The 26,007-nt window shown below is 43.2% G+C and overlaps 1 protein-coding gene across 5 annotated transcripts in view; it reads left to right on the forward strand.

The window, feature by feature from the left end:
- SH3GLB2 (SH3 domain containing GRB2 like, endophilin B2) overlaps positions 1–26,007 on the forward strand; it is a 48,553-nt gene that overhangs the window by 13,888 nt on the left and 8,658 nt on the right. For 3 of the 5 annotated variants that reach the window (XM_089535154.1, XM_089535155.1, XM_089535156.1), the window contains exons 2-5: positions 6,262–6,403; positions 7,611–7,739; positions 11,846–11,979; positions 13,869–13,961. In XM_089535154.1, the coding sequence (XP_089391280.1) occupies positions 6,262–6,403; positions 7,611–7,739; positions 11,846–11,979; positions 13,869–13,961 (498 nt within the window). Of the gene's footprint in view, positions 1–6,261; positions 6,404–7,610; positions 7,740–11,845; positions 11,980–13,868; positions 13,962–22,044; positions 22,108–26,007 lie in introns of all 5 variants that reach the window. The other 2 variants (XM_089535157.1, XM_089535153.1) reach the window with 1 other exon arrangement.

Genomic DNA, 26,007 nt, shown 5'->3' on the forward strand with positions numbered 1-26,007 from the left:
ATTTTTCCTCTTGGGAGGCTTCTGTTGCAAGATAATGAACCCAGTGGGACTCTGCCTCTGTTCTGTGTGCTGTGGGTTTTCCAGCCTTAAAGTTTGCATCTTTCACTGAGAGTGCCAAACTTGATAGTGCTCTTGTTCTCTTAAAATCCAGAACCAAGAGGTTGAACTTAAAAGACTAACCTATTATTGTTATCTCCTTAGGGCAGAAAGAACAGTGAATTAGCCTTAAAACTGACCATATTGGTTTGGCATAAACTTTTGTGGGCTTCAGGCTATTCATTTGAAGGGATGTCATGTTAAGAATGGAGCAAGCTTATTTTCTGCTGCTCCAGAGACAAGGAGCTGGAGCAATGGATTGAAGCAAAAGGAAAAGGGATTCTAGCTAAACATCAGGAAGAACTTCTTGATGGTAAGAGCTGTTTGACAGTGGAATACTCTGCCTCTGAGAGTGGTGGAATCTCCCACAAATTTGTAAGAAATGTGCATATTCTGCTGTTGTCACATCAAGTCTTGCAGAGCATATGTGTTGGGTTGATACAAACAAAACACCTGACCTTCCATTGTGTTGTGGCTAGATGTGTCCTTTCCCCATTCACACAGATGTTTAGTCTTTGTTTAGCTGTGCCAAGGTTGTGGTGCCGAATCATAGAGTTGGAAGAGACCACAAGAGCCATCCAGTCCAACCCCATTTTGCCACGCAGGAACTCACAATCAAATCATCCCAGACCGATGGCCATCCAGCCTCTGTTTAAAGACCTCCAAAGAAGGAAACTCCATCGATGTTGCATGTTTGGGTTTATACGAGGAGAATTTGGAGTAGGAATCATTGCATTGTTAGTTTATACAAAGTGGCAGTCCATTCCATAGAATAGAATCATAGAGTTGGTAGAGACCCAAGGGCAATCCAGTCCAATCCTAGTGTATCATGCAGGAATCAAAGCATAAACAGGTCAAACAGTCTCTGTTTGAAAACCTCCAAAGCAGGAGACTCCACCATCCTCCAAGGCATAATTTTCCACTGTCTTATTGCCAGAAGGTTCTTCCTAATATTTTGGTGAACACTCTTTTCTTGTAGGTTGGATCCATTGCTCCATGTCCTAGTTTCTGGAGCAGCAGAAAACAAGCTTGCGCCACCCTCAATATGGCATCCCTTCAAATATTTAAATAGGACTATCATGTCACCCCTTAATCTTTTCTTCTCCAGGGTGAACATACCCAGCTCCTCATGGGTAGGGTTCCCAGACCCTTCACCATTTTGGTCACCTTCGTCAAGACACGCTTCAGCTTCTCAACATCCTTTTTGAATTGGGGTGCCCAGATTATTCCAATTTGTTCTTCCTAATGTTTAGGTGGAGTCTCTTTTCCATTTGGTTGAATCCATTGCCCGGTGTCCTAGTCTCTGGAGCAGCAGAGAACAAGCTTGCTCCGTCATCAACATTACACTTCTTCAAATATTTAAACAGGGCTGGCATATAACCTCTTAGCCTTCTCTTCTCCAGGCTAAACATATCCAACTTCCTAGGTATCTTCTAATAAGGCATGGTTTCTATCTAGACCCTTCACCATTTTGGTTGCCCTCCTCTGGACATGCTCCAGCTTGTCCTTCTTGAATTGTGATACCCAGAACTGGACATAATATTTCAGTTGAGATCTGCCCAAAGCAGAATAGAATGGCACTATTACTTTCCTTGATCTAGACCAGTCTTTCCCAAACTTTGGTTCTCCAGAGGTTCTGGACTTCATCTCCCAGAATTCCTGCTTGTTGGCCAAGCTGGCCAAGGTTTCAGGGAATTCAAATCCACAATACCTGGAGGACTAAAATTTGGGAATCCTTGATCTAGACATTATACCCCTATTGACTTTCCCCCACTCTTCTGTGAAATGGACAGGTAGCAAATGCGTCACATTCTACCATCACATGCTCTGTTTCCTTTCCTCCACTCCTCCCTGTTGTGACCACAAGGAAACCTGATTCTTGCATGAAATATTCATCCTCCACTCCGGGTTGCAGTTCCTCTCTGCCCTTCTCAAAATGATGGGGGCAGGCGAATCCTCTCTGTCAAAAGCCATTCTACATTATTCATCAGGCGTGTGCATGGCAGACTGGCTTTTCTCTGCTGAAAGCAAGCCTAGATTCTTGGCTGCTGGCCTCAAAGCTACAGTAAAGTGTGTGTGAAGTCTTTTTGGGTGCTAATTCTGAGCTGGCATTTAGTTTTGATGTGTGTCAAAACCCAGGAGAGGGGATGTCTCATGTCTAGGAATCAAGCAGCGCTTAGGGGGAAAGTTACTTTGCAGCAGAAATAGACAGTTGTGAAATTGATCAACAATGTGCCCTTGTTATCCACAAGTAATAACTGTGGCAACCCTCTTCTTGGTTATTCTTGGCAAGATTTATTCTGAGGAGTCTTCTGCTGCTCATTGTAAGACCTCTGGTTTCATTCAGTACATTGAAATCCACTCTCTGTGGATTCTGCACTGCCGAAACAATCCAGTTTGACACTGCTTTAACTACCATGGCTCAATGGATTTGAGGTTTTGTGAGATATTTAACCTTCTCTGTCAGAGAACTCTAGTGCCACTACAAACTACAGAAATCCATAGCATTGAGCCACAGCAGTTAAGGTGGTATCAAACTGGATTATTCCTGTAGTGCAAATGCAACCTGGACCGATCCTGACATGCATTAAGAATCTGGAAGCAAGTTACTTTTTTGCCCACATTGGTCATGGCTGTGATTAAAAAGGCCTTTTTAAACAAAAGGGAATGGCCACTTCTTATTCTCAAATTTGTTTGTTGTGTCCCTTCAAGCTGTTTCCGATTTATGATGACCTTAAAGTGAAATCTATCTCAGGGTTTTCTTGGGATGTTGCTTCAGAGGGTGTTTGCCAAAGGCTGAGAGAGTGTGACTTGCCCAAGGTGAATCAGTAAAAATACCTTGGTCTAAAATGGCCGAGGGGCTCAAAGCACCTAGACAACATTTGGAGGCAACTTTGGAGTCTTCATGTGGCCCATGGTCTACAATTTGACCACTCCTAGACAATGAGCCAATGTGACGTTGTGGTTTGAGCGTTGGACTACAACTCTGGAGACCAGGGTTCGATTCCCAGCTCATTCATGAAACCCACTGGGTGGCCTTGGACAGGTCACACTCTCTCAGCCTCAAGGGCAAACCTCCTCTGAACCAATCTTGCCAAGAAAACCCCATGATAGGTTTGCTTTAGGGTTGCCATAAGTCAAAAATGGCTTGAAGGTACACAACAGCAGCAACAGGCAATGGAAACAGTGGGCAATATTTATAGCCTTAGTAGCAATCTACACAATGTTTTTCTGGGAATGTGACAACCTTCGCCGTCACTCCCTTCATTCTTCTGTTGTTACTTCCCCATGTTTGACACAAGATTGGGTCATGATAACTTCTTTCTCTGTAGTCTTCTGAAAAACCCTATATGTACACGCAGCTTAGATCTGAAGCTCCAGCAAAATCTTTGAACAATGGAGAAGCAGAACAAACTGGAAATATATGGCAAACTGGATTTGCTTGTTGGTTCCTGTGTGTTCTCAGAACCTAGATTTTCATCCTTTAAGGATTAGAGAAGTTTTATTGGGGGGAAACAAGAATTTAGTTTTGAGTGCTTTGCATTTTTGGAACTGTTTTCCTCCCATTGAAATTCTTTCATTCTCCAATACTTATCTCAGGAGGGAGGATGTTAAGACATTGAAGTCCCATCAGCTCTAGCTACTCCCTTCTATCAGATAGCTATGCTTTCTAGGATTGATGGCAGTTGCAGTCCCTAGACTTTCCCTCTCTCTGCTCTCAGACAATTGGTTTGAATATCTGTATGGTATTGTCTTTTGTTGTATTATATATTTAAACACTACTTTGATTGTGTGTTCTTCCGTGGCAGAATGGGGTTGGATTGGATGACTCTTGGAGTCTCTTTGAACTCTAGAATTCTATAGAGACTAGTTTTACAGCAGTACATAGATCCCTCTATGTTTTAAATGTATATTTTGAGGAGCCTTATCTTTCAACTGTTCTAATTTGACAGCCACATTCCAGATTACTCCTCTGTCATCCCACTTCTTCTGCTTCTTTTAAGATGTCCCGGTTTCTTTCTCCTCTCACATTTTGTTCCCCTTTGTCCTCAGCTTACTTCAGTTCTTGCAAATGGAGTTTAAAGTACAAAAGTAGTTTGCGGTCTATTAATTCAGCAGACGGGAGAGGAAAAGGCAGAATTGTCATTCAAAAGCAAACTGCTGCAGTAGTGTTTTCTTCCTCATTCATAACTTTTGCCATCTTGACCACACTCTGATGTTGCTTGGTCCCAGTTTTCATCTGCGAAATGTTTCTGCGTGCCATTTTGTGAAGAAGCAAAATGGCAGCAGATCATTGGAAAGAAGTCCAGTCATAGATAGGAGAAGGCTTGACAAAATTGTGTTCTGTTGTCTTCCCTGCCCTTCTGAAATAAATGAGTTTTCCATGTCTTTGCACTTAATGATGACAGTGTTCCAGGAAATTGACTGGATTTTTTCTCACAGCGCTGTACCTAGAGTCAGGTTTGATGTAGCAAGCTGATTTTACTTATATTTACTCATAAATATTCATGGCAAAACAGGAGTCAAACTGAGCCACATTAAGGTTTGTTTACCCTGTGATTAGGCCAGATCCACACCCAGTCTGCTAGGATCTGGCCCAATCCTGACCCTGGGGTTTTGGCTTGCATTGTCCCAACGGGAGAATAAGAGGCTTGAGGGGCATGGGCTTTTGGCCTGTGTGTAGGGGAGAAAACAGGCAGCTTGGAAATAGCAAAGGGAAAAGGAGGAGATCACCTCATTTCCAAATATCGAGACTCTATGGAAGCAATATTACATCAGTGGAATAATGGGGAGACAGTGCAGTTGGATGCTTATCGACGGGTATACCCTGTCTATGAAAAGGTGTGGTCCAACGTTTCAGAGGCACAGCATCAATGGGTCGGAGGTAACATCGTGCTGTAGGTATTGCCAAAGATGCTATTCTCTTGTTAGAATTGTGGTTTAAAACCAGGGTATGATAAAGTCATTTACATAGGCATTAGACGATGAGTGTGCTGGCATTTAACTTTTTAATTATAACCTGTACTTTCCTTGCATCATTAATGATGAGAATTGCATCTCTGTAGATGATGTTAGACTGCAGCTCCTGTAAGCCACAGTTGATGGTGAGCAATGCTGGGAACTCCAGTTCAACCACATCTTCAGGGGTAAAGACACTGAAGAACTTAGTTATAACACACCAGGCAGGTTTTGCACGGCAATGCTCACTTACCTGCTTCAAATAGAATATTGACTTTCTTCTACTGAGGTCACTGGGCCATCTTCGGTTTCACTGTCACTTGACTGCAGAATACTTGCACAATTGTGCATTTGCCACTTGAGTAATATTGTCGGGACACCTACACATTCTTGGTGTTATCTTTTATGAAGCAAAGTGGTATTGACTGACCTAAAAGCTAATTAACCACAAATATACTGACAGCATCTTCTGTTCTTGATAGAAGAGCTTCTGCAGAATGGATAGCTGTATCTAGAAAGATTATTGTCATCGATGCTTCTGTACTCTTGCATGGTGTAGTGGTTTGAGCATTGGACTGGGACTCTGGAGGCTAGGGTTTGAATCCCCACTTAGTAATGGAAGTCCATTGGGTGATCTTAGGCAATTTACACTCTCTCGGCCTCAGAGGGAGGAAAAGGCAAACAAATTCTTCCAAGAAAAACCCATGATAGTTCCACCTTAAAGTCATCATAAGTCGTAAATGACTTGAAGGCACACAACAACAACAACAAAACCTCCTGCTAGTTATCTGGGTTTGGACATGTTTTCTTACACTCCGATCCCACTTGTACAACTATATAACCGTGTTAATACTTGCTTGAATACTAGACCTCATTGATGACTCTGAAGAATTGGGTTAAAATCTACAAAAGCTTATGCTAAAATATGTTAGCTTGTCTGAAAGGTACTTCTAGATTCTTTTTTCAAACACAGAGTAGGTTTATTACATTCCATCACTTCCATGCATAAAAGCATGAGCTTACATAGACTTAAGTCTGCTTTCTCAGATGTGTTTCTTCCTCAGATCCAAATGCATCTGAGGAAATAGATTTAAGTCTACAAAAGCTCATGCTGCCAACTTCTTTCTTTCAGTGTGTCTCAGAGGTGCTCCAAGATCTCTCTACATAAAAATCATCCAGTGTTATTCTCCTTCTTTCCCTCTGCAGTTCACAGAAGAGAAGCTAGGCCAGGCTGAGAAGACCGAATTGGATGCCCACTTTGAAAACCTTCTGGCCCGGGCAGACAGCACCAAGAACTGGACAGAGAAGATCCTGCGCCAGACAGAGGTTCTGCTGCAGCCAAACCCGAGTAAGCCATTGGTGTTTTTTTTTTCTTCTGGAAGCAATTCATTGATTTGATGCCTCTATTTGGACTATTAGACAATTAGAGAAATGTTGATTAATCCTATGCGTTTGGGAGCTAAGCTAGACAAGAAAGCCTAAATGCTGTTGTTAGGACCTGATTAGAGTTGAATCAAAGGAATCTGTGTATTGACTTAAATTTCAACAAGTGATTCAAAAGGTGTAACCGAGGTTGGACTAACCAGGTAGGTTCAGACCTATGTACAGTTTCCCCTCCGTTTTTGCGGATTTGAAATCTGCGTCACTCAGAAACATGTGAGAGGCAAACAGAGGGCAACACAATGGACCATGCACCCAAGGAGTGTGTAGGAACACGCCACCATTAGAATCAATAGTGACTCCAGGATTGGTGGTTTCCCATTTCCGCAGGGGTTTGTGTGTGTGTCCAGAATGGATCCCTGTGAAAACAGAGGGGCGACTATATTTATTTTATGCATTTACTTCACAACTATTGAATGCAGAGAGGTCTACAGCACTATACAAAAAACTGATAACAACAATAATGCAGGTTGAGTCTCCCATATCTGGAATTCTGAAATACTCTAAAACCCAAAACATTTTCATGGGTGGCTGAGATAGTGACACCTTTGCTTTCTGATGGTTCATTGTACAATCTTTGGTTCATGAACAAAATTATTTCAAAATTTCTATAAAAGTACCTTCAAGATTGCCATAAATTGGAAACGACTTCAAGGCACACAACAACAACTATGTGTAAACAATATATTGGAAACAGATGAATTTTGTCTTTAGATTTGAGTCCCATCTCCAAAATACATTATTATGTACTTCTATGTAAATACAGATTTAGTCTCCCTTATCCAGAATACTGAAACCCAAAATACTCCAAAATCTTAGTTTGTCCACACAGGTGACTGAGAGTAACACTTTTGCTTTCTGATGGTTCAGTGTACACAAATTTGGTTTCATGCACAAAACTGTTCATAAAATTAATAAAATTATCTTCAGGGTATGTGTATAAGGTGAATAGAAAAGATAAATAAATTTTGTGTTTAGACTTGGATCTCATCAATCACTGTTTTGAGTCACCGTGGGTCTTCTGGGAGAAAGACAGAAAGTAAAATAAAATAAAATAAAAATATAGACACCCACCCATCCACACATTGAGTTTCCAATGCCATCTCATCTTCCAGGTGCCAGAGTTGAAGAGTTCCTCTACGAGAAGCTAGACAGGAAGGTTCCGTCTCGAGTCACGAATGGAGAGCTCCTGGCACAGTACATGTTGGAGGCAGCCAATGATTTTGGTCCAACGTCACCATATGGTGAGTCATAGAGATTGTTTAATCTTTCATGAGGCTCTGACAGAAGGCAAAAAAAGAAAAGAAAAAGGGGGAGTTCTGTTGTGGTTCCTTCTCCCTTGCCTTGAATTCTCTGGTGTGGGCAGAGGGGCTTGAGACAGAGCCTGGGTAGTTGCTGTAAAAAGGCTGGCTAAAGAAAAGCCCACTTTGGTGCTACCTTTCTGTAGTGGTGAGATCATATATTCCTGTGAATAGCTATGCTGATACTCAGTGGTGTCACTAGGGTTGATGGCAACCCTGTATGGTTACACATGCTGTAACACACACAAACCCTGGCTGCCTAGCTGGCACACACCACGACCACCCCTGTTCACCATCTAGACTGCCTTTGCTATGGTAGAGATGCATTGTTGCTGCCACTAGCAGCCTGTTCCTAGTCGGGCATGACTGCTCACCCAGCAGCCCTGCCAGACCCAGAAGGAATCACACCTACCACCAGCAGCTGTTGATAAGATGTGATATTGCTTTTGCTCATTCCAGGATTGGTGCAGCTGCTGGGGAAGTGAGAAAGCAAGTCAGTCCCCTTTCTCCTTTGCCTAGCAGCTGTGCCAGGCCCGTATGCAGCAGCACTCCACCCTCATCAGTGGCCGAAGCCAGTGGGCAGAAGAGATGCCCTGGCTGGTGCAGGCAGCAGCTGGGAGGTGTTTTGAGACGGATGGGAGCAGCCACCTCACTGGTGTCACCTGGTATGGTCCTCACCCCTTGTACCCTCGTAGTGACACCCCTATTGATAGTAGCATTGCTTCTGACAGGGCCTGCCACATCGGACAGGTTTTTGCTGAGGAGCTAGACTAAATGTGCTGAACTGGACAGAGTACAAAGGTAAAGGCAAAAAATAAAGAAAATCAACCGCACTACCACATCCCCTCCAACGTCCTGATTTGGCAGAGAAAGTCCTGATTAGTTCTCTGACATCCCACTTCTTCTTTTAAAATGTCCCAGTTTCTCTCTCCTCCTCCCACTTTCTCCTTTGGTCTTCAGCTTATGTTAATTGATGCAAAGTGCAAAGGTAGGGAGGATGGGGCAGTATCTTTCCCTTCCCAGTAGGCGCAAGCAAAAGCAAACTTGCCTAGCTTGTGTATGCTTCTCCGCTAATAACATTTGTCATCTAGACAGTACTCTTCCTACTAGCTTCTTTGGCAGTTCTCTGGAAGGGGGTCACCCTGCAGCTGCCTTCATGCTGTGTCTTTAATGTCAGAAGGGGGAATTGGGTTAGGCCTCCAGAGACTCCACCTGTAACTAAGAGCAGGCCTTCCTATCTAGTATCATGGTTGTTTCATTTTTAAAAAAAGAAGAAGCAAGCAAAAACAGCTCCCTGCCTGAATTTTCCTTCCTGCACCGATGATATCTCTAAATTATAAATGCACGTCTGTTCCCTGCCTGTTTTTAATGGCAGCAACTTCCTTCAGACAATCCAGGGGGGGGGGTTGAGTTTGCTGCAGGCTGTGTGTGGGCAGTTGGAAAGCTAAGAAAAATAAAGGGGGAAATTAGAGACACGGAGTGAGAATCTAAGAATTATAGAGTTGGGAGAGACCACAAGGGCCATCCAGTCCAACCCCCTGCCATGCAGGAATTCACAAGCAAAGCACCCCAGCAGATGGCCATCCAGCCTCTGTTTAAAAACCTCCAAAGAAAGAGACTCCACCACTCTCTGAAAGAGTGTCTTCCACTAACATTTAGGTGGAATCTCTTTTCCTGTAGCTTGCATCCACTGTTCTGGGTCATAGTCTCTGGAGCAGCAGAAAACAAGCCTGCTCCATTCTCAATATGACTCCCCTTCATATACTTAGAATCAGAGAAAAACCTGTTAGTATATTGCAAAGAGGTGCATCTGGGCACTGGCCAGAAGAGCATTGGGTATTTTTAGTGCAAAGAGCACTCCTGTTCTGCTCCAGAAATTCCTAGCCAATATCTCAATTGTAGAGTGTCATGGTGCATCAGGAAGAGGGGAGGAGGCGCCATTACCAGTGAAGTTATTGGTGAATCTGAAGTCCTTCACCAAACTATGCATCCCAGAATTCTGGAGCATGGAGCCATGACAGTTAAAGTAGTATCAAACTGCCTTAGTAGATTAGTTGAGATGCCAACTAAAATTGGAAAGAGTCTGGGTGATAGGACAATGAAAGCTTTGTTTGAAAATCCCAAAGGCATTTCAGAGCTGGTCATTCACTGCCCTTTGGTACCATCTTATCTTTTACCAGCAGGGTAATAAAGTCTGCAAAATTACGATTTTTATGCAAATTACCTTATCGGGCTTATTATAGAAGCATAAAAATCCAGCCCTCTTGGTCCAGATTTGTTTTGGGACCTTATTGGAGTGTTCATAAGGCGCACTCACTACAGTTTTTGTTCATCTGCAGAGTTATCTGTTTTTCAGTTTCCTCCTCTGTTAAAATCAATAACAGATCTTGTTGCAGCCACAACCTGGGCCAGTGGCATCAGTGAGGTTGGCGTCACCTAGTGCGGGTGCCAGAAAGGGCTATGGAGGGGGCAACAGACTGTCCTTCCCTCCTATTGCCTTGCTTGCTTGCCTTCTGTCCAGCTGGCCACCACCCGTCCAGACCACTTCTGGGGGAGACAGCCTATTTAGGATCTGGCGTGGCTGCTGGGCAAGTAAGAAAGGGAGGTGACACCCAGTATCCACACCAGTCCTACTGGGTGTACCACTCCACTCGGTATACACCTCCCTCTGGGGTGTCACCTGGTGCAGTCCTCACCCCCTACACCCCCTAGTGATGCCTCTGACCTGGGTACTGTTTATTGTTCCCTCCTCTCCTAAAATTAATAACAGATCTTGTTGCAGCCAGAACCTGGGTAATTTATACTTGCAGCCGATCAGATACCAATTTGCTGATTCTCTCTGCTCTGATGCTTTTCAATTTGATTACATTGGGCCCCTTTGCAAATCCATTTTGCCCCTCCAGGCTTAGTTAATGATCTCTGTCTCCTGTAATCGCAGGGTGATTCTTGGCTCCATCGGATGCCTCCAGGGCTGGTGCAGTGGGTAAAAACAACCACAGAGGAAGAGTGCAATGGGTGAAATGGGTGTGCGTGTGAAGGGAAGGGTACGCAAGATTGCGTACCTTTGGACCTGCACTTAGAAACTCTGTTTTGGGGTCTTAAGAGAAGAACTGTAGACAGCTTCAAAAGAGAATGCAGGCTAGAAAAAGCTTTAAAAGTGATTATCTTACAGCGCAGGTAGACAAGTTATGGCCCACAGTTCTTCCAATATGTTAGCTATCCCTCTCAGTTTTGCATCATCTGCTGCAATTTTGATAAGGATAACAGATCTTGTTGCAGACAGAATGAGAATAAGGATAACTTCCACCACCTCATCTAAATAATTAATAAAAATATTGAAGAGTGTCAGGTCCAGGACAGAACTCTTTCCCATTTGAAGCACAGCCACTGGTGGCAACTCTTTGAGCATAGCTTTCCAACCAATAATGGATTCATCATATGGTTAATTTAAACATACAAATACGTTTAAGCTCTGCGTATGATATTATAATCCAAATAATTTCAATTTTGCTAGTTGCTGATGTCACAACTTTCGCCATTATACTTAGTGATATACTGGCATTATGGTTGATTATGTATTGATTGATTGTGACTTCCTGCATGGCAGGAGATTGGATTGGATGGCCCTTGAGGTCTTTTCCAACTCTATGATTCTATGATTTATGAATAGCACTAGTACAAAAAACATTACTAAGGATTCTGTATGGTCTGGTAAGGTCAGTGGAAGGTGACACCATGAATTACTTCACTGGGTGACTCCAAGTAATGCCCCTGGTCAGAGGCTTTCATAACTGACATATGCCTATAAATCTTCTTTTTGTGCTATTGGCTCTATCTTATTCTGATCATCCCCAGACCTGTGAGGATGTGGTGGCCAAGATCCAGCCACAATGCAACCAATGTAGTGTATCAAAAGTAGGAGGGTACTGCTTGGTCTAATGGCCATCGGCACACTTTGCCTTTAGAGGAATTGAGCTGGCCTAGTGTTTTCTCTCTAGCTGGGAATGTGCAAAACATCTGACTGATACCCAGCTGTGTTTTTCTCCTAGGCAAAACCCTCATCAAAGTTGGAGAAACGGAGCGGCGCTTGGGTGGAGCTGAGCGTGACTTCATCCATTCTGCTTCCATCAACTTCCTGAATCCCTTCCGAAACTTCCTGGAGGGAGATTGGAGAACCATTTCGGTATGTTGGACAACGACATGGACAGGTTATCTATGCCCTGCCATGGAAATGATGAGCAAAATGGGCCAGCGGCCAATAATAGTTGGCTCTCTCACCACGATTTTTGTAAAGGATGCTGGAGTAGATGGACAGTAATCCGATTTGTGAAAGCACTTAGGTTCTTAAAAATACACTCAAATGATGCTTTAACTATTAAGATGTTTGGAGTATATGCTCATGCATTATATATTTAAAACATATTATTGAGCCATGGGGATTACAATAAAAATAAAGACAAAGATAAAATCAAAGCACTCAAGCCACTCTACTGCTGCCTGCAGAATCAAATGTGGCTTTTGTAGATTTTACTTTTCTGGAGTATCCTTTGGCCCCAGGCTAATCAAAGAACGTAAAATGCCACACAAGGATTTTCTTGACAGCCAGTTCACCATACGTTGCTAGATCTCAGGACATGTCCCTGAGTTTCCACTTTGCATGGGTCATCCCCAGGGAGGAAACAACAGTGCAATATTTTCCAGTTTTAGTGGGCACACTGCCAGGCAAGAGGAAAGTCTGGGTGCAGATCTCCAACTCAGAATGATAGAATCATAGAGTTGGAAGAGACCACAACGGCCATCCAGTCCAACCCCCTGCCATGCAAGAACTCATAATAAAAGTAACCCCGATAGATGGCTATTCAGCCTCTGTTTAAAGACCTCCAAAGAAGGAGACACCACCACTTTAGTTAGTTAGTTTAGTTAGTAGAGAGTAGCAGATTGCTTTCAGTCACTTCTTGTTTTGAAGTGCTTCTTGGCCCTAAAATGGCATGGAGAGGTTTTTAATACTGGTGAAAATAGCCCCTGGAATGTTTTGGGGGACATTTGGAGGAAGAAAAAAGTGTATAGTGGTGAGGTGTGCTATCCTAAAGTGGCCTCCTAGCCTCCCACATTTGCCAACCCCTGTCTTGTGTGTATGTGCCTTCAAGTCACATGTTGATTTACGGCAACCCCATGAATTTCACAGGCAAGGGAGACTCAGAGGTGGTTTGGCCAGTTCCTTCCTCTTTAGGGTCACCACAAGTGGGAAATGACTTGAAAACACATTGCCACCACCATTACTACAGTAGTGTGTTAGATTGTGTTAGATTTTTCCCCAAACCATTTATGGGCCTCAATTGTGTCCTGAACTGTATCCTGTTCTGGGCACCACAATTCAGAAGGGATGACAAGCTGGAGCATGTCCAGAGGAGAGCAACCAAAATGGCGAAATGTTTGGAAACCATCAAGCCCTCTGAGGAGCAGCTTAGGGAGCTGGGTATGTTTAGCCTGGCGAAGAGAAGATTAAGAGGTGACATGATAGCCATGTTTAAATATTTGAAGGGGTGTCATTTTGAGGGAGGAGCAAGCTTGTTTTCTGCTGCTCCAGAGACTAGGACACAGGGAAATGGATCCAGTGTACAAAGAGATTCCAGCTCAACATCTTGACAGTAAAATCTGTTTGACCGTGGAAGATGCTGCCTCCGAGTTTTTTTGGAGGTTTTTAAACAGAGGCTGGATGGCCATCTGTAGGGAGTGTTGTGATTGTGTCTTCCTGCATGGCAGAATGGATGGCCTTTGAGGTCTCTTCCAATCATTCTATGATTCTGTGCTTTGGAGGTTTTTAAACAGAGGTTGGATGGCCATCTATTGAGAGTGCTCTGCTTGTGTCTTGGCAATAAGGGGTTAGATTGGATGGCCTTTGGGGTCTCTTCCAACTCTATGATAATATGCTTTATACTGCCAATATCTTCTGCTCTTTATTGTCCAAAAGAGCTTCTGTAGAATGGATGGTTGTTTCCCGAAATGTTAGAATGGATGGCCCTTGGCGTCTCCTGCAGTTCTGTGATTCTATGACTTTCTCTCTGTTTTCAGAAGGAGAGACGGATCCTGGAGAACCGCCGCCTGGATCTGGATGCCTGCAAAGCTAGACTGAAGAAAGCAAAGGCTGCTGAAGCCAAAGCAGCGGTAACTCTCCCCTTCCACCCCTGCACACCCCCCCTCAGTCTCCCAGTAGTCTCCTTGTTCTTGCCACCCACCTGGTCTTTACTCATGTGCATGTGATGAGTTTTATCATGTCCTCTAATTTTCTCTCTCATGGGCCTGAATCTGTTCTGTACTCCATGCAGTGCCTTTAGTGAAGGGGAACATTTATTGAGTCTGTGAATTGTTTCCTTCCTTGCGCCCCCCCCCCCCCCAAAAAAAACCCCTCCAACCCAGAGTCAGGGTGCTTGGCAAGAACCGTAGGCGACCAGCTTATATGGAGTTGTGCATTTTCTTTTCTCTCACAATCCAGTTGAGAGAGAAACCCAGTCTAGTGCTTGCTTTTGGGAATGGAGTGGGTATAATATAAAAATTTGAGGCCCCAGATCTAACTGGTGAGAGATGAAACTGAGATTGCCCCATAACCAATTTGAGGAATGCTCTGGCAAAGGAGCTATGGGTGTCTGTCCTCTTAAATCCAGGATGGTACTAATATGGGAATATTTTTTCTGTTCAATTCGATTCTTCTGCAGCTCCCTTTCAGTTCCATAGGATCTTTATAACATACTCTCCTAGTGGATTTTCACAAACACACACCCATGTGAAGGTCTACACCTACCACACCCTTTTCTGAAAATGGCACATTTAGGGGTATGGTTAAAGAACAACAAACTGCCAATTACTTTTGCCTCATTGGAGTGTGTGCATCTCCAATCTGAATTTTGTCCTTCCTTGGTAGAATTCAAGGGGCATATGTGATTCTCTTCCACTGCTATCCCTTTGTTTTCTTCATACTTTTGTGGCATACCAGTAGATTAGATTGAGAACTAGCATGATGTAGTGGACTGAGTGTTGGACTCTGTGAGGAGTCACTGCTCAGCAATGGAAACCCAGTGAGTGTCCTTGGGCAGGTCACATTCTCTCAGCCTCAGAGGAAGGGAAAGGCAAAAATCTGCCAAGAAAAACCCGTGATAGGATTGCCTTAGGGTTGCTATAAGTCAGAAAGGGACTTGAAGGCACACAGCAGGTTAGGCTGAAAAAGAGCGATGGCTGAGCTTCTTGGCTGAGAGATTCGAACACAGCTTTCCCTGGTCTAAGCCCAACACTCTAGCCACGAGACTTCATTGCATCTGGAACCCCAGAACTGCTGCTGATCTCTGCTTTTCTTTCTTTCTCTCTCTTTCTCCCTCTCTCTTTCTCTTTTGTTGTTGTTCTTTGCCTTCAAGTCGTTTCTGACTTACAGCAACCCAAAGGCAAATCTATCACAGAATTTTCTGGGGCTGAAGTGTCATCCACCCAAGGTCACCCATTGGGTTTCCATAGCCAAGCAGGGAATTGAACCCTGATCTCCACTATGCCATGGCTGCCCTGTTTCTCTTTACATCTATCTATCTATCTATCTATCTATCTATCTATCTATCTAATCTATCAGTTGTTCCCGAACATTAGTTCTCCGGGTGTTTTGTACTTCAGTTCCTAGAATTCTTTTTGGTTGGCCAAGCTGGTTACGGCTTCTGGGAGTTGAAGGCAACATGTGGCCAGCATTTGGAGGACCAAAGCTTAGAAACCACACACACACAGGCCATCCTTAAGGATGTCTCAAGATCTGCCACCTTTGCTTACAGTTAGAATTGGGCCCATTTCTGCCAGTTACACCATAAGGCCCATGCTCTGCTCAGTGTAATGGCTTACCCCTTCTCTACTCTCTTTCGGGATACAATACAGGCACCTTTGCATCTTTCTCAAATCCTGTATACAGACGAACTGGTAGTTCCTCTGCTACAGTGAAGGCAGGGATGGTTATCTATCTTTTTAGCACAGCCTCTGGGTCATTCCTTCCCCATCCTAAATATTTGGCAATTGAATATAGGGATGCAGCCTGCAGGGGATCCCATATCCCCTCCTTATATATGTCCACAAAACAGAAGTATGAGATCACTGGCTCTCCAAGATGTTGATGGATTATAACTCCATTATGCCTAACAATTACACTGGTCAGGACTGATGTTTAGAGTGCAGTAACATCTGGAGGAACCATAAAGTCAGAGCTTGAGTAACAAGAGGGACAGAGATGGCCTGGATTTTCTTACTGTATTCTTTTGTATTCCCCTCCCCTTCTGCTGTTTGTGAAAGACTAACTGAAATCACTGTAGTGGAGAGATGGGGCTTGCAGTTGTTATTAATCCTTCCCCACCTTTCCCCCTTGATATGGCTATTACTTACATTAATAGGTTTGAGAGAGAACAAAGGGATACATAGCCTTTCCTTTGAAAGGAAAGCTGTTGGGTCCTCAAGCCATGTTGTCTGGCTCCCTTTGGGGCAATCTGTTTGCATGGCATTGGTGACCATCCCAATGACTTCATGCCAGTCAATCTGCTCTGTTCATCATAAGCATTTGTGTATCACCTCTTTGCCTGCCAGTGTTCCCAAGACAACAGCGTAACAGCTAAAAACATCATTTAAAAGTAGATTTTTGGGGAATAGACCAGTGTTTTGTTTTGTTTTTTTTAAAGCCATTCTTTGAGAGTAAATTAAAAACAAGTTTTCCAAAGCAAACCCTAAATCTGGTTTCAGGGACCAAAGAGCAGGGAAACAATATGGTTGTGGACATCTTTAATAGTGATGGAGCAAACTGGAGCCCCTTATGATGGAGTTCCACACTTAGGGTACTATTGCAGAGAAAGCCCTGGTTGAGTCTCCTTTATCCAAAATATTTGGTACCAGAAACCTTTTAGGTTTTTATCAGATTTGGGAATATTGCATATATATAATATGCAATAATATATATAGTGTACATCTCAGAGTTGTAACTAAACAGAATCTGAGAGTTATAAATCCCCAGTTTTTGCAATCCCTGCTGAAAGGCAGGACACTGATCCCACTGTATGAACGCATTTCATATCATACCTTTTCACCTGGTCTAGAACCTGAAAAGGGCTCCTTTAATTTATTAACTTCCCTTGTGTTTCCAGTTCCCTTCACCTTTCTAAATCTGCTTGCTGTCATTTCTCTACTCATCCTCCTTTATGCCCCTCCTTAGTTGAAAGGGATTGAATCAAACATATCTCCTTCACTAGGTGGGTGCAAGGGGTTCAGACCACACCAGGTGACACCCTAAGAGAAGTGTCACTACTCCTTTCCAAATGTTTGCCTTTTGGCAGAAACAGGCTGTGGGCATTCACCTGTATCCCTTTAAAACATTAGAATGCAGTGGAAGAGATGGGGTGAGTTGGGTGAGGCTCAGTGGGAGGAGAAATTAGGCAGTGTGCATGATATTGTAATTTAAAGGTATACTTTTAATTTTGCTAGTTGTTTATGTCCCTCTTGCCATTACATTCAATGATACACTGGAATTGCAATTCATGAGTAACATTAGTACAGCGGGCCTTTGGTACCTGCTAGGGTTTGGTTCCAGGATCTCCCACGGATACCAAAATCCATGGATGCTCAAGTCCCATTAAATACAATGGCATAGTAAAATGGTTTCCCTTACATAAAATGACAAAATCAAGGTTTGCTTTGGAAGGTATTTTTTAAAAATATTTTCACACCATGGACGGTTCAATCTGTTGATGAATAATCCATGGATATGGAGGGCTGATTGTACAAAAAACATTACTAAGGATTCTTTATGGTGTGGTATGGGAGGAGGTCAAGACACCCTAGTGATGCCACTACCCTTCACCCATCTTCCTCCTCCATTGCAGAATTCCACCTGTAGCTTTGACTTTCCCTACGTTGACCAAAGCAACTTGTGTTTTTTTCACCTGGGTTTACTCCTGCGTTGTTTCCCCTTGCAGTTCCTCAACACCTCCTAACATCTGAAATTTCTTATCCTTCATGTTGCTGCTGTTTTGTCCACTAACCTCTTTGTTTTGTTCTGTCTTTTTGTTTTCTGTTAATTTTGCTCAGTGTGAGGGAGATGTGAGTATTACCTGCGTTAATAGTGCTGTGCCTTTTGGTCTGCGATGCTTCTCACTGTTTCTCTACCATCTGAAGAAACTCTATTTTTATTTATTTTTTTCCTTTTAAAGGACCCATTTTGTCCAGCAAAGACATTTCACACTTCCATGTGCTGCGCAGGGGGTCGGCAGTGCCCTACCCACAATGGAAACAGCTGGCTGGCTGTGGCTGCTGCACATGTTGCGAGTGTGCGGTTGTTTCCATTTCATATACCACTTGGAAGTCTTGCTCTAGAGGCAGCTTTTGGGGGGGGTTAAAAAGATGGGGATGTCACAGGCAGGGCCGTGTGTATACCTTCAGTGGGTACAGAATCTGACTTTTCGATTATGAATTATATGAAATTCAGGTGCCCAATGCTGAATGCAACAATATACTAGCAAAGATGTGGCTGAAAGCTCAAGGAGCTGAAAAAGAAAAGAAGTGCCAGGGGCTGGGATTCCCAAGCGAAAGATAAATGATGGAAAATGAAAGTACCGTGCACATCACTGAAAGATAAATGATGCAAAATGAATAGAATACATGCAGAAATTTTGATGGTTTAAGTACACACAGCCCTGGTGGAAGCTGGTATATGGACTGTATGATATGTGTCCAGCTAAAAATAGGATGCTGTGCGTCTCCAGCTAGAAATAGTGTGTTTGGCTCGATCCTCTGAAAAGAGGCATGCCTGAGTGTATGCTTGCAGTGCTATCCCATGTACCCTTGAGCACCAGAACACTGTCTCTTTCTCCCAGATCACTGGAGGAAAACAGACCTCCTTTCTTCCATGTTGTCTTTTGATTAGGGTTGTCATTAGGCTTATCCCTCATATCTGGGCATCTAATTTGCATATTATGCAAATTATTATAGTTATGCATATTGTTAATTTGCGTTCTGAGCATGCAAATACAACACGTTAATCGTTGCACTTTTTCTACCATTATGTTTCTACCTCAGTGCCAGTATCTACCTAAGAGCTCTCTTATTCTTTTTACCACTAGCTGGGGTGAAGAGAAGGAGGCTTTTAAGCAGCCCCAGAGAGTAAAGGGACTCCTTTTACTCTCTCGAGTAAAGTTGCATCATGCTGCTTAGCCCTAGGTCAAGCCGCTGACACATTCACAGCACAACACAAGGCCATCTCTGCCTCCTTTCCTTCCTCCTCTCCAGAAATCTGTGCTTCATCTGGCCTAGCCAGATGTGACATTTTTTAGGCCCTTCAATCTGGGATTATTATTATTATTATTATTATTATTATTATTAACCTTTATTTATAGATTTATAGATTTTCTAGGTTTTCCAGGACAAATGGCAACCCTACTTTTGATCGCTGCTTACACATCACAACTACCAGTGTGTTTCTTCTGTAGTTGCGACTTTGCTAGAACAGTTATGGTGGGTGCTTTGGCACCTCTGTGTCCAAGGCCAAAGAGGCTATCAAAATAGAAAACCTCTAGAAAAATAAAGTCAAGATGCAGAGAAGGTGACAGCTTGCTTTCTTTGGTGATATGCTGGTGTCATGAATGAGGATGCTGCTGCTCAAATCACACCTACTGAGCAATTCTTGCAAGTTTGTGTAAAGCTGCCTCTTAGTCTTACTTGAATGTAAGCTCTGTGGTTGGGGGGCTTCTCATGAAAGGCTGCATTATGACCTTTATCCCCCGATAATAGTGTAGGGATGTCTCGGTTAATGAAGTCGACGTGTTCTTCGACATGACATCTTTAATAGAAAATTGAGTACCAAAGGTAGCAATAACATTAAAAAAAAGAATAATTGGTTCCTCCACCATAAAAAAAGAAGAGTACAAGGGCCCTCCACATTTGCTAGAGTTAAGGGTGCAGGGCCCTATGAAAGCAGGGGGAAATGCTAATAAAAACACTTTATTTTACCTGAGAAAACACCTCTCTAGGAATTTCTAGGACTTGCCTTTACAAAATGCACAAGTTTAATAGCGCTTGATTCATTGTTAAACTATTTCAAAAACCATCTTCCTAGATAACTGTCAATTCAGGATTGACCTTGTTACTGGGAATAACTCCAGTCGAGCACAACTGAATTTAACTCTGAGTGGAGATGCGTAGGATTATTCTGTCTAACGTTTGACAAAGTGATGCTGTCTGGAAGATCATCACCATTGATGTTAGAAAGTAATCCTTGAACATAATGCATACATTACTGAAAATGGTACTGCATAAAAACATTGTGCCAATCTCTACCACAAAAAGTTCAATTTGGCCTTTTAGCATCCTGAGGTTTATTACACTGACATGGGGGAGAAAAAAAGGAGTCAGGAGTAGTCTTGCAGGCCTAAGTATCGCAATTTGGTGCTAGTGTTAGACTATCGTACATGTTCAGGAGCCACTGAGTGTACAGTCACTTTCTTGTGTTAATTTTATTACAGGCATGAGCTCTACCTGGCCATTTTCCAGGTAGCTTGGTATACCTGCGGAGGCTCAGATTGCAGGGATACATGAATGTGTGTGCCCAAAAGGTTACCTACACAGTAGCAAATGTTAATACCATCTAGTTCAGTGCTACTCAAAGTGGAGGTCCAAGGATCAGTGACATTCTGTGAGCTCTGCTAGTCCCTGGAGAGTTTTTAGGAAAGAAAGAAGCAGGAATAGTAAGTGCGCACATATATGGTGCCAGTCTCTGGCATGATGGCGGTGGGGGACCCTGCCAGTCCCTGACATCAGATGGTTCAGAAAGCACCGACCTACGTAGATCTCACTTCATAATTTTTGTGATGTATTGCAGTGTGTTGGCTTGTTTCCTTTACTCATTGCAAAGTTTTAAGAGTGTGTAGATGCCTTATTTGCTGTCATTCTAGTTTTAGTACTGGTTTCTGTTGCTAAATTTAATTTAGAAAACACACACATGAGGTTGCTCCAGCAATCACAATGCTGGCATCTGATGCAGAATTTAGATCTTGATGTGTTGTTGTTGTTGTTGTTGTTGTTGTTTACCAAGTTTTGAGCATTCGTGGTTGCAGAATATGACTTTCTGAGAACCAAGAATGGGCTGAGAAGATGAAACTGAATGGATATAGCTTTGGTCATGGGTATGGCTTAAATGCCTTGTGTGCCTGTTTTTTAATGGTTTGCTACTACCTACCCATCTCTGTCCCTGTATTATTTCATTCTCTTATCCTTTGCATTCCTTTCCTCCAAAGGCCTCTGGCCAATGTCCAGAGTTCGTTCTCTCTCTCTCTCTCTCTCTCTCTCTCTCACACACACACACACACACACACCTTTTTGACAGTTTTTCAATGTAGTTTAGAGTATGGGGATCAGCTTAAGTCCTTTTTGTTTTGCTTGCCACGTCTCATTCATGTCCTATTTGCTCTCCAAACTTTGCAGTAGAGGAAACAGTGCCAAATTAGCCTACAACAAAACAACTTCTGTATTTGCATGTGTATTTCTGACAGTGATGCTTTGGGTTTTCCATGGCTTTCAATACACACAGCCCTTCTCACGTGGCACACTTGGTACAGAAATAGGGAATAGCTTAGTGGATAGAATTTTTTTGTCTAAAAGGTAATCGTGGCACCTGTGTTGTTGTTTGTTTGTTTAGGGGGATAACTCTTAAGAAACAGAAGCAGCCAGTCAGTGTAGGTTGCCCCGGTGCCCATTCACAGTAGATAATTATTTCATTTTAACTGCCGTGGTTCCATTTTATGGATTTTGAACAATGTTTGTTAGTTGCTGTAAGCTTCTTTGAATCCCAATCTGGGAAAAAGGTAGGATATAAAAATACAATCGTAATCATAATCATCCTGGAATTTGTAATTTAGAGATGCACAAGATCCTTCTGGCTTAGAAATCTAAGCACTCCTCTCTCCACTACAAATCCCAGGATCTCATAGGATGGAATTAAGGCTGTTAAAGTGGAATCATAGTGCTATATTTGTGTAGTGTGAAGGGTCCCCTGGGCTACATGTTCAGTTGGTCCAAGAACCTCTCTCTGATGACCTTAATTTTGGGTATCTCCCTCAGCTTGAGCTGTAGCGAAGCCTTTTGTGCTCCTCACAAGGAGGTCTTTGTGTGTCCCATCCTACCTGCCAGGGCTCCACACCTCTCATGACCCTTCTGCATGATCTGTATGTGAAATTCTATTCCCCCTCCATAGGCTGTGCCTGATTTTAACGAGACTAGACCACGTAATTACATTCTCTCCGCCAGCGCATCAGCGGTAAGATCAATCGTCTCCCTCGTCTTAGATATTTGTGCTCTAACCTGTCTTTCCTCTTCTTGCCACCTCCTCCTCTTCTCTCATCCTGGACCTCACATTAATCCTGTTTTCAACATTTTAACGTGATGGCAGCTATTCAGAATAGCAATCCCGACTCAGTTATACACAGACGTGTTAGACAGAGATGCTGGATAGGGGTGTTGCATATTCCCAGGGTGCAGGTGAGCTGAACATAACTAGAAATCAGTGGTAGTTAACCACCATCTCCTTTTTTTTTCTACCTAAGTTCAGCCTCAAGCAAGGAATGCTTTTTGCGTGGTGCTTATTCAGTGCAGGGGTCCTGTAAGGAGACACTGATCGGCAGAACAATAAAGACCCCAAAGTATATTCCAAAATAGAAAGAACAAGATTATAATATACAATATGCAAAGATGCATCTGAGGAAGTAGGTGCAAGTGTACGAAAGCTCATGCTAGCAGGTTCTCTCTTTCAGTTAGTCCCAAAGGTGCTGCAAGATCCCTTTTCATAGTATTACGTACATAGCAAAACATCCAGTCTCAGTTGTTCTACTTCCAAGGTTTCATGTTCCATCTTATACAAGACTTGCTTGTTTTGTTGAAACAGATTTGTACTGGCATTTGTTGTCATGATTTAACACCACGTAGTGTTATGATGTGCATGACAATTTCTTTCTTCTGTTTCATAAGATATGGACTGGCCTCCTGTTAAATGCTTACAAGATTGTAAGCTGGACTTACATGCTTATAACTTTTGGGATCCACCTTTATGGTTGTTAATGATTGGATGTGACCCCAAAAACGTATCTCTTAAGCCAAGTTGTGCTCCCACCCAAGGATTTCTGAGCTAATGCAGATTGTGGCACTGGAAAAGGGCATCTGCAACATCATCCTAGTCATGGAAAAAGTTGAGACAAGCAGTCATGGCAAGACCCCGAGGAGTTTCTTCAGCTGCCTGTCTCAATGTGCTCCATGATAGGGAAAGTGCTACCATAGTCATTTCCTAGCTCCCTGATCAGCAGCAATTGGGAAACCCTTCAGTTGGGTGCTACCTGGCTCAAGAGGTAGTTTGGCATCAGTGGAAGTAGCTATGAGGACATAGGTCCATTGTCATAATTCCATCTGACCATGCAAGATCTCAGCAATGGTGGTGTATGCTATAGTGATTCGTGATATATGATATCACACTTTGCAATATAGTTTGGGCTCCTTCTTCTGTTAATTCATGTCTAGGTTCTCTTCCTGGCAGATGAATGGAAGGACAAAGGAGGTTAGCGAGTTCTCCTCCAACTCAAGATAGTCTAAGAACCTCTCAGAGGATGAACAGGCAAAGAAGACTACTCTTGCTGTCAGGTCAAATCTTAATGATAGAGAGAGATGTGCATTCCCTTTTCTAGGACCTAGAAAGGGACTGTACCGTCTTGCATATTTCCCCTTGAGATTGAAGCTTTGCTTTGGATAAAGGGCCTGATCCAAAAGCTCATGTTCAAATGGGTGTAAAGAAGATGTGTGTGAAGGGACAGGATTTGAACATTCAGCTTGGAATCTTCCTATCATTCTATAATTGTGAATAGTGTTTTTTTGATACAACTGGGATCCATTTTGATGTAACTTAATAGCAGCATGTTTTGCAGCAACACTGCCTTGTACAATTCCAGGATCGCTGCCTGCTTCTCTCCTTAATTTTAAATGGCGAGGGAAAGTGAAGTTCAGATACAGCTCTGTGATAGCTCATTTCTTTGTCTGATTCCCCATTCTCCTGTGAAGACCCAAAGCAAGACTGAAGGCAACAGAGACTGGCTTGCCTTTTGCCACTGAGACGAGATGATCTTCTAGCAGGATACTACCATATCTCTGGTAGTGTTCTGCTACTGGAAGCCCTGGTCTCCTCCTTGTCTCTCCCCACCTGCCAGACCCCTTGAAAGGGCAGAGATGTGCTGTGAGTGGACAAGAGCAGACGAATGCCACCATCACCCCCTGCCCAACCTCGCATCTTCTTGTCATTGCATCTTCTCAACCAGTTGGTCTGTGCCGCTGCCTCCTCCGGTTGCACGATATGTCCCATCTCTCGTTAAAATGTTGAAAACGCTAATGCCTTGCCTTTTGCTCCTTCAGTTGCTGGTGAAGCAATACTGATGCCCTCCTGGCCTTGGGACAGCCTAGCAGTGTGTGTGTGTGTGTGTGATATAATTGCAACAGTGGGGTCTTGTGGAGAAGGACTTTCCTCTATGGTAATCTGGCTGTTGTGTTGTGTGTGGCGTACAGAACACCAGCCTGGGGCTTGGAGGCCTGGCAGATGGCATCAGTGTTGGCTCACCTCACATCTTTGGGGAACCCCTTTTAGTGGTTGCATTTGGTGAAAGCAACTAGCTGCTTTGCTTCTGTTCAATTCAAGGGTGAAGAAAAATGGCACCCAGCTGTGCATTTCTTTTCCAGAGTGGGTTTTCCATTGTACTTTGGCAACCTTTGCTCTTGTGATGGGTGGAGGAGGTGAGATTACCATCTCAAAAATGGTTTGGGGAGGAGAGCCCTGTGAATCTTGGCAGAGGCTCAGAGGGAGACTGCGAGAAGAACTAAATTGCCAGGCTGCTTTTTACAAAGAGAAAAGGCAGCGTGTCACACTCATCTTTGTGTATCAGAGGCTCTGGCCACACTTCATTGTTACTCAACTTGTCTCCCAACTTGCCACATACAGTGGGCCCTTGGTATCCACTGGGGTTTAGTTCTAGGACTGCGTTTGCTGGAAAGAAAGATGGCTTGGTTCTTGTACATTTCCATTGTTGCTGCCAAAGCATCCTTGACTGCATCTGTATTGCAGAAATAATGTAGTTTCACACCACTTTAACTGCCATGGCTCAATGCTGTGGAATTCTGGGATTTATAGTTTTGTGTGATGTGTTGCCTTCGCAATCAGAGAGCTTTGGCACCCCCAGCAAACAGCTATGGCAGTTAAAGCAGTGTCAAACTTAGGGTGACCAAATGTCCTGTCTGTAAAGGAGGACAATGAAAAACTGCAAAATGTAGGACATTCGAAAAAAAATGTAGATCATTACCAAATAAAAGCTTGAAAATACTATTATAAATATAAATGCATGCTTCTTAGTCATGCTCAAAATGGAGGACATTGTGAAATGTACAGAAGGCTGAAATGTAGGACATGTCCTGGGAAAAGAGGATTTCTGGTCATCCTGGGCAAGCTGCATTAATTCAGCAGTGCAGATGCAGCCCTTGTGAATTGGAACCAGGTACCTGATATTTTTTCTTTGTTAAATAATAATATATTATCTGTTTGGTTTCCCCCCGCACTAGAATCCCTGTCTTACAACCATCTCATTCGACCCTGTAAGATCTGTCTCTGTTTTTGCAACTCAGCCTGTGTTGGACTGGGCTGGAAGAATGGTCTGCTGTGGGAAAGAAATGCCAAAATCCCCTCTGGAAAGTTTGAATATTTATTTTTCCTCCTTCTTGCCTGTACTTGCATTTGTTGCACACCGTGTGGATTGCATTTTATGTTTGTTTCCATAACCTCTGAGCCAGATCCCAGGTAAGACAAGCAGAGAGCCTTGCTGTATCCCGGATTGATTGTTCAAAAGTTGTAGCGGAGGGACATTACCCCAAGCACATCACTCTGTGTCTCATTCCCTGTGATGGTGGTGGGGCCGAGAGAAAGCCCTCCTCCAAAGATCTTAATCCATAGGAATTCAATTTCGGTGTGCAGCGGTTGTTTAGTAGTAGTCGTCGTAGTAGTTGTTCATATGGCGCCGTCCATGTTCATGGCACTTTACAGTTACAGAATAAAACATTTAAAACTATTCAGTAATATAAATGACTAAAATACACTATTAAAGTACAATTAACCCTCCCGCTACACACACACACACAC

This window comes from Sceloporus occidentalis, unplaced genomic scaffold (genome assembly GCF_023333645.1).
Source record: "Sceloporus occidentalis isolate IW3139 unplaced genomic scaffold, rSceOcc1.0.p SCAF_8, whole genome shotgun sequence".
NCBI lineage: Eukaryota > Metazoa > Chordata > Lepidosauria > Squamata > Phrynosomatidae > Sceloporus > Sceloporus occidentalis.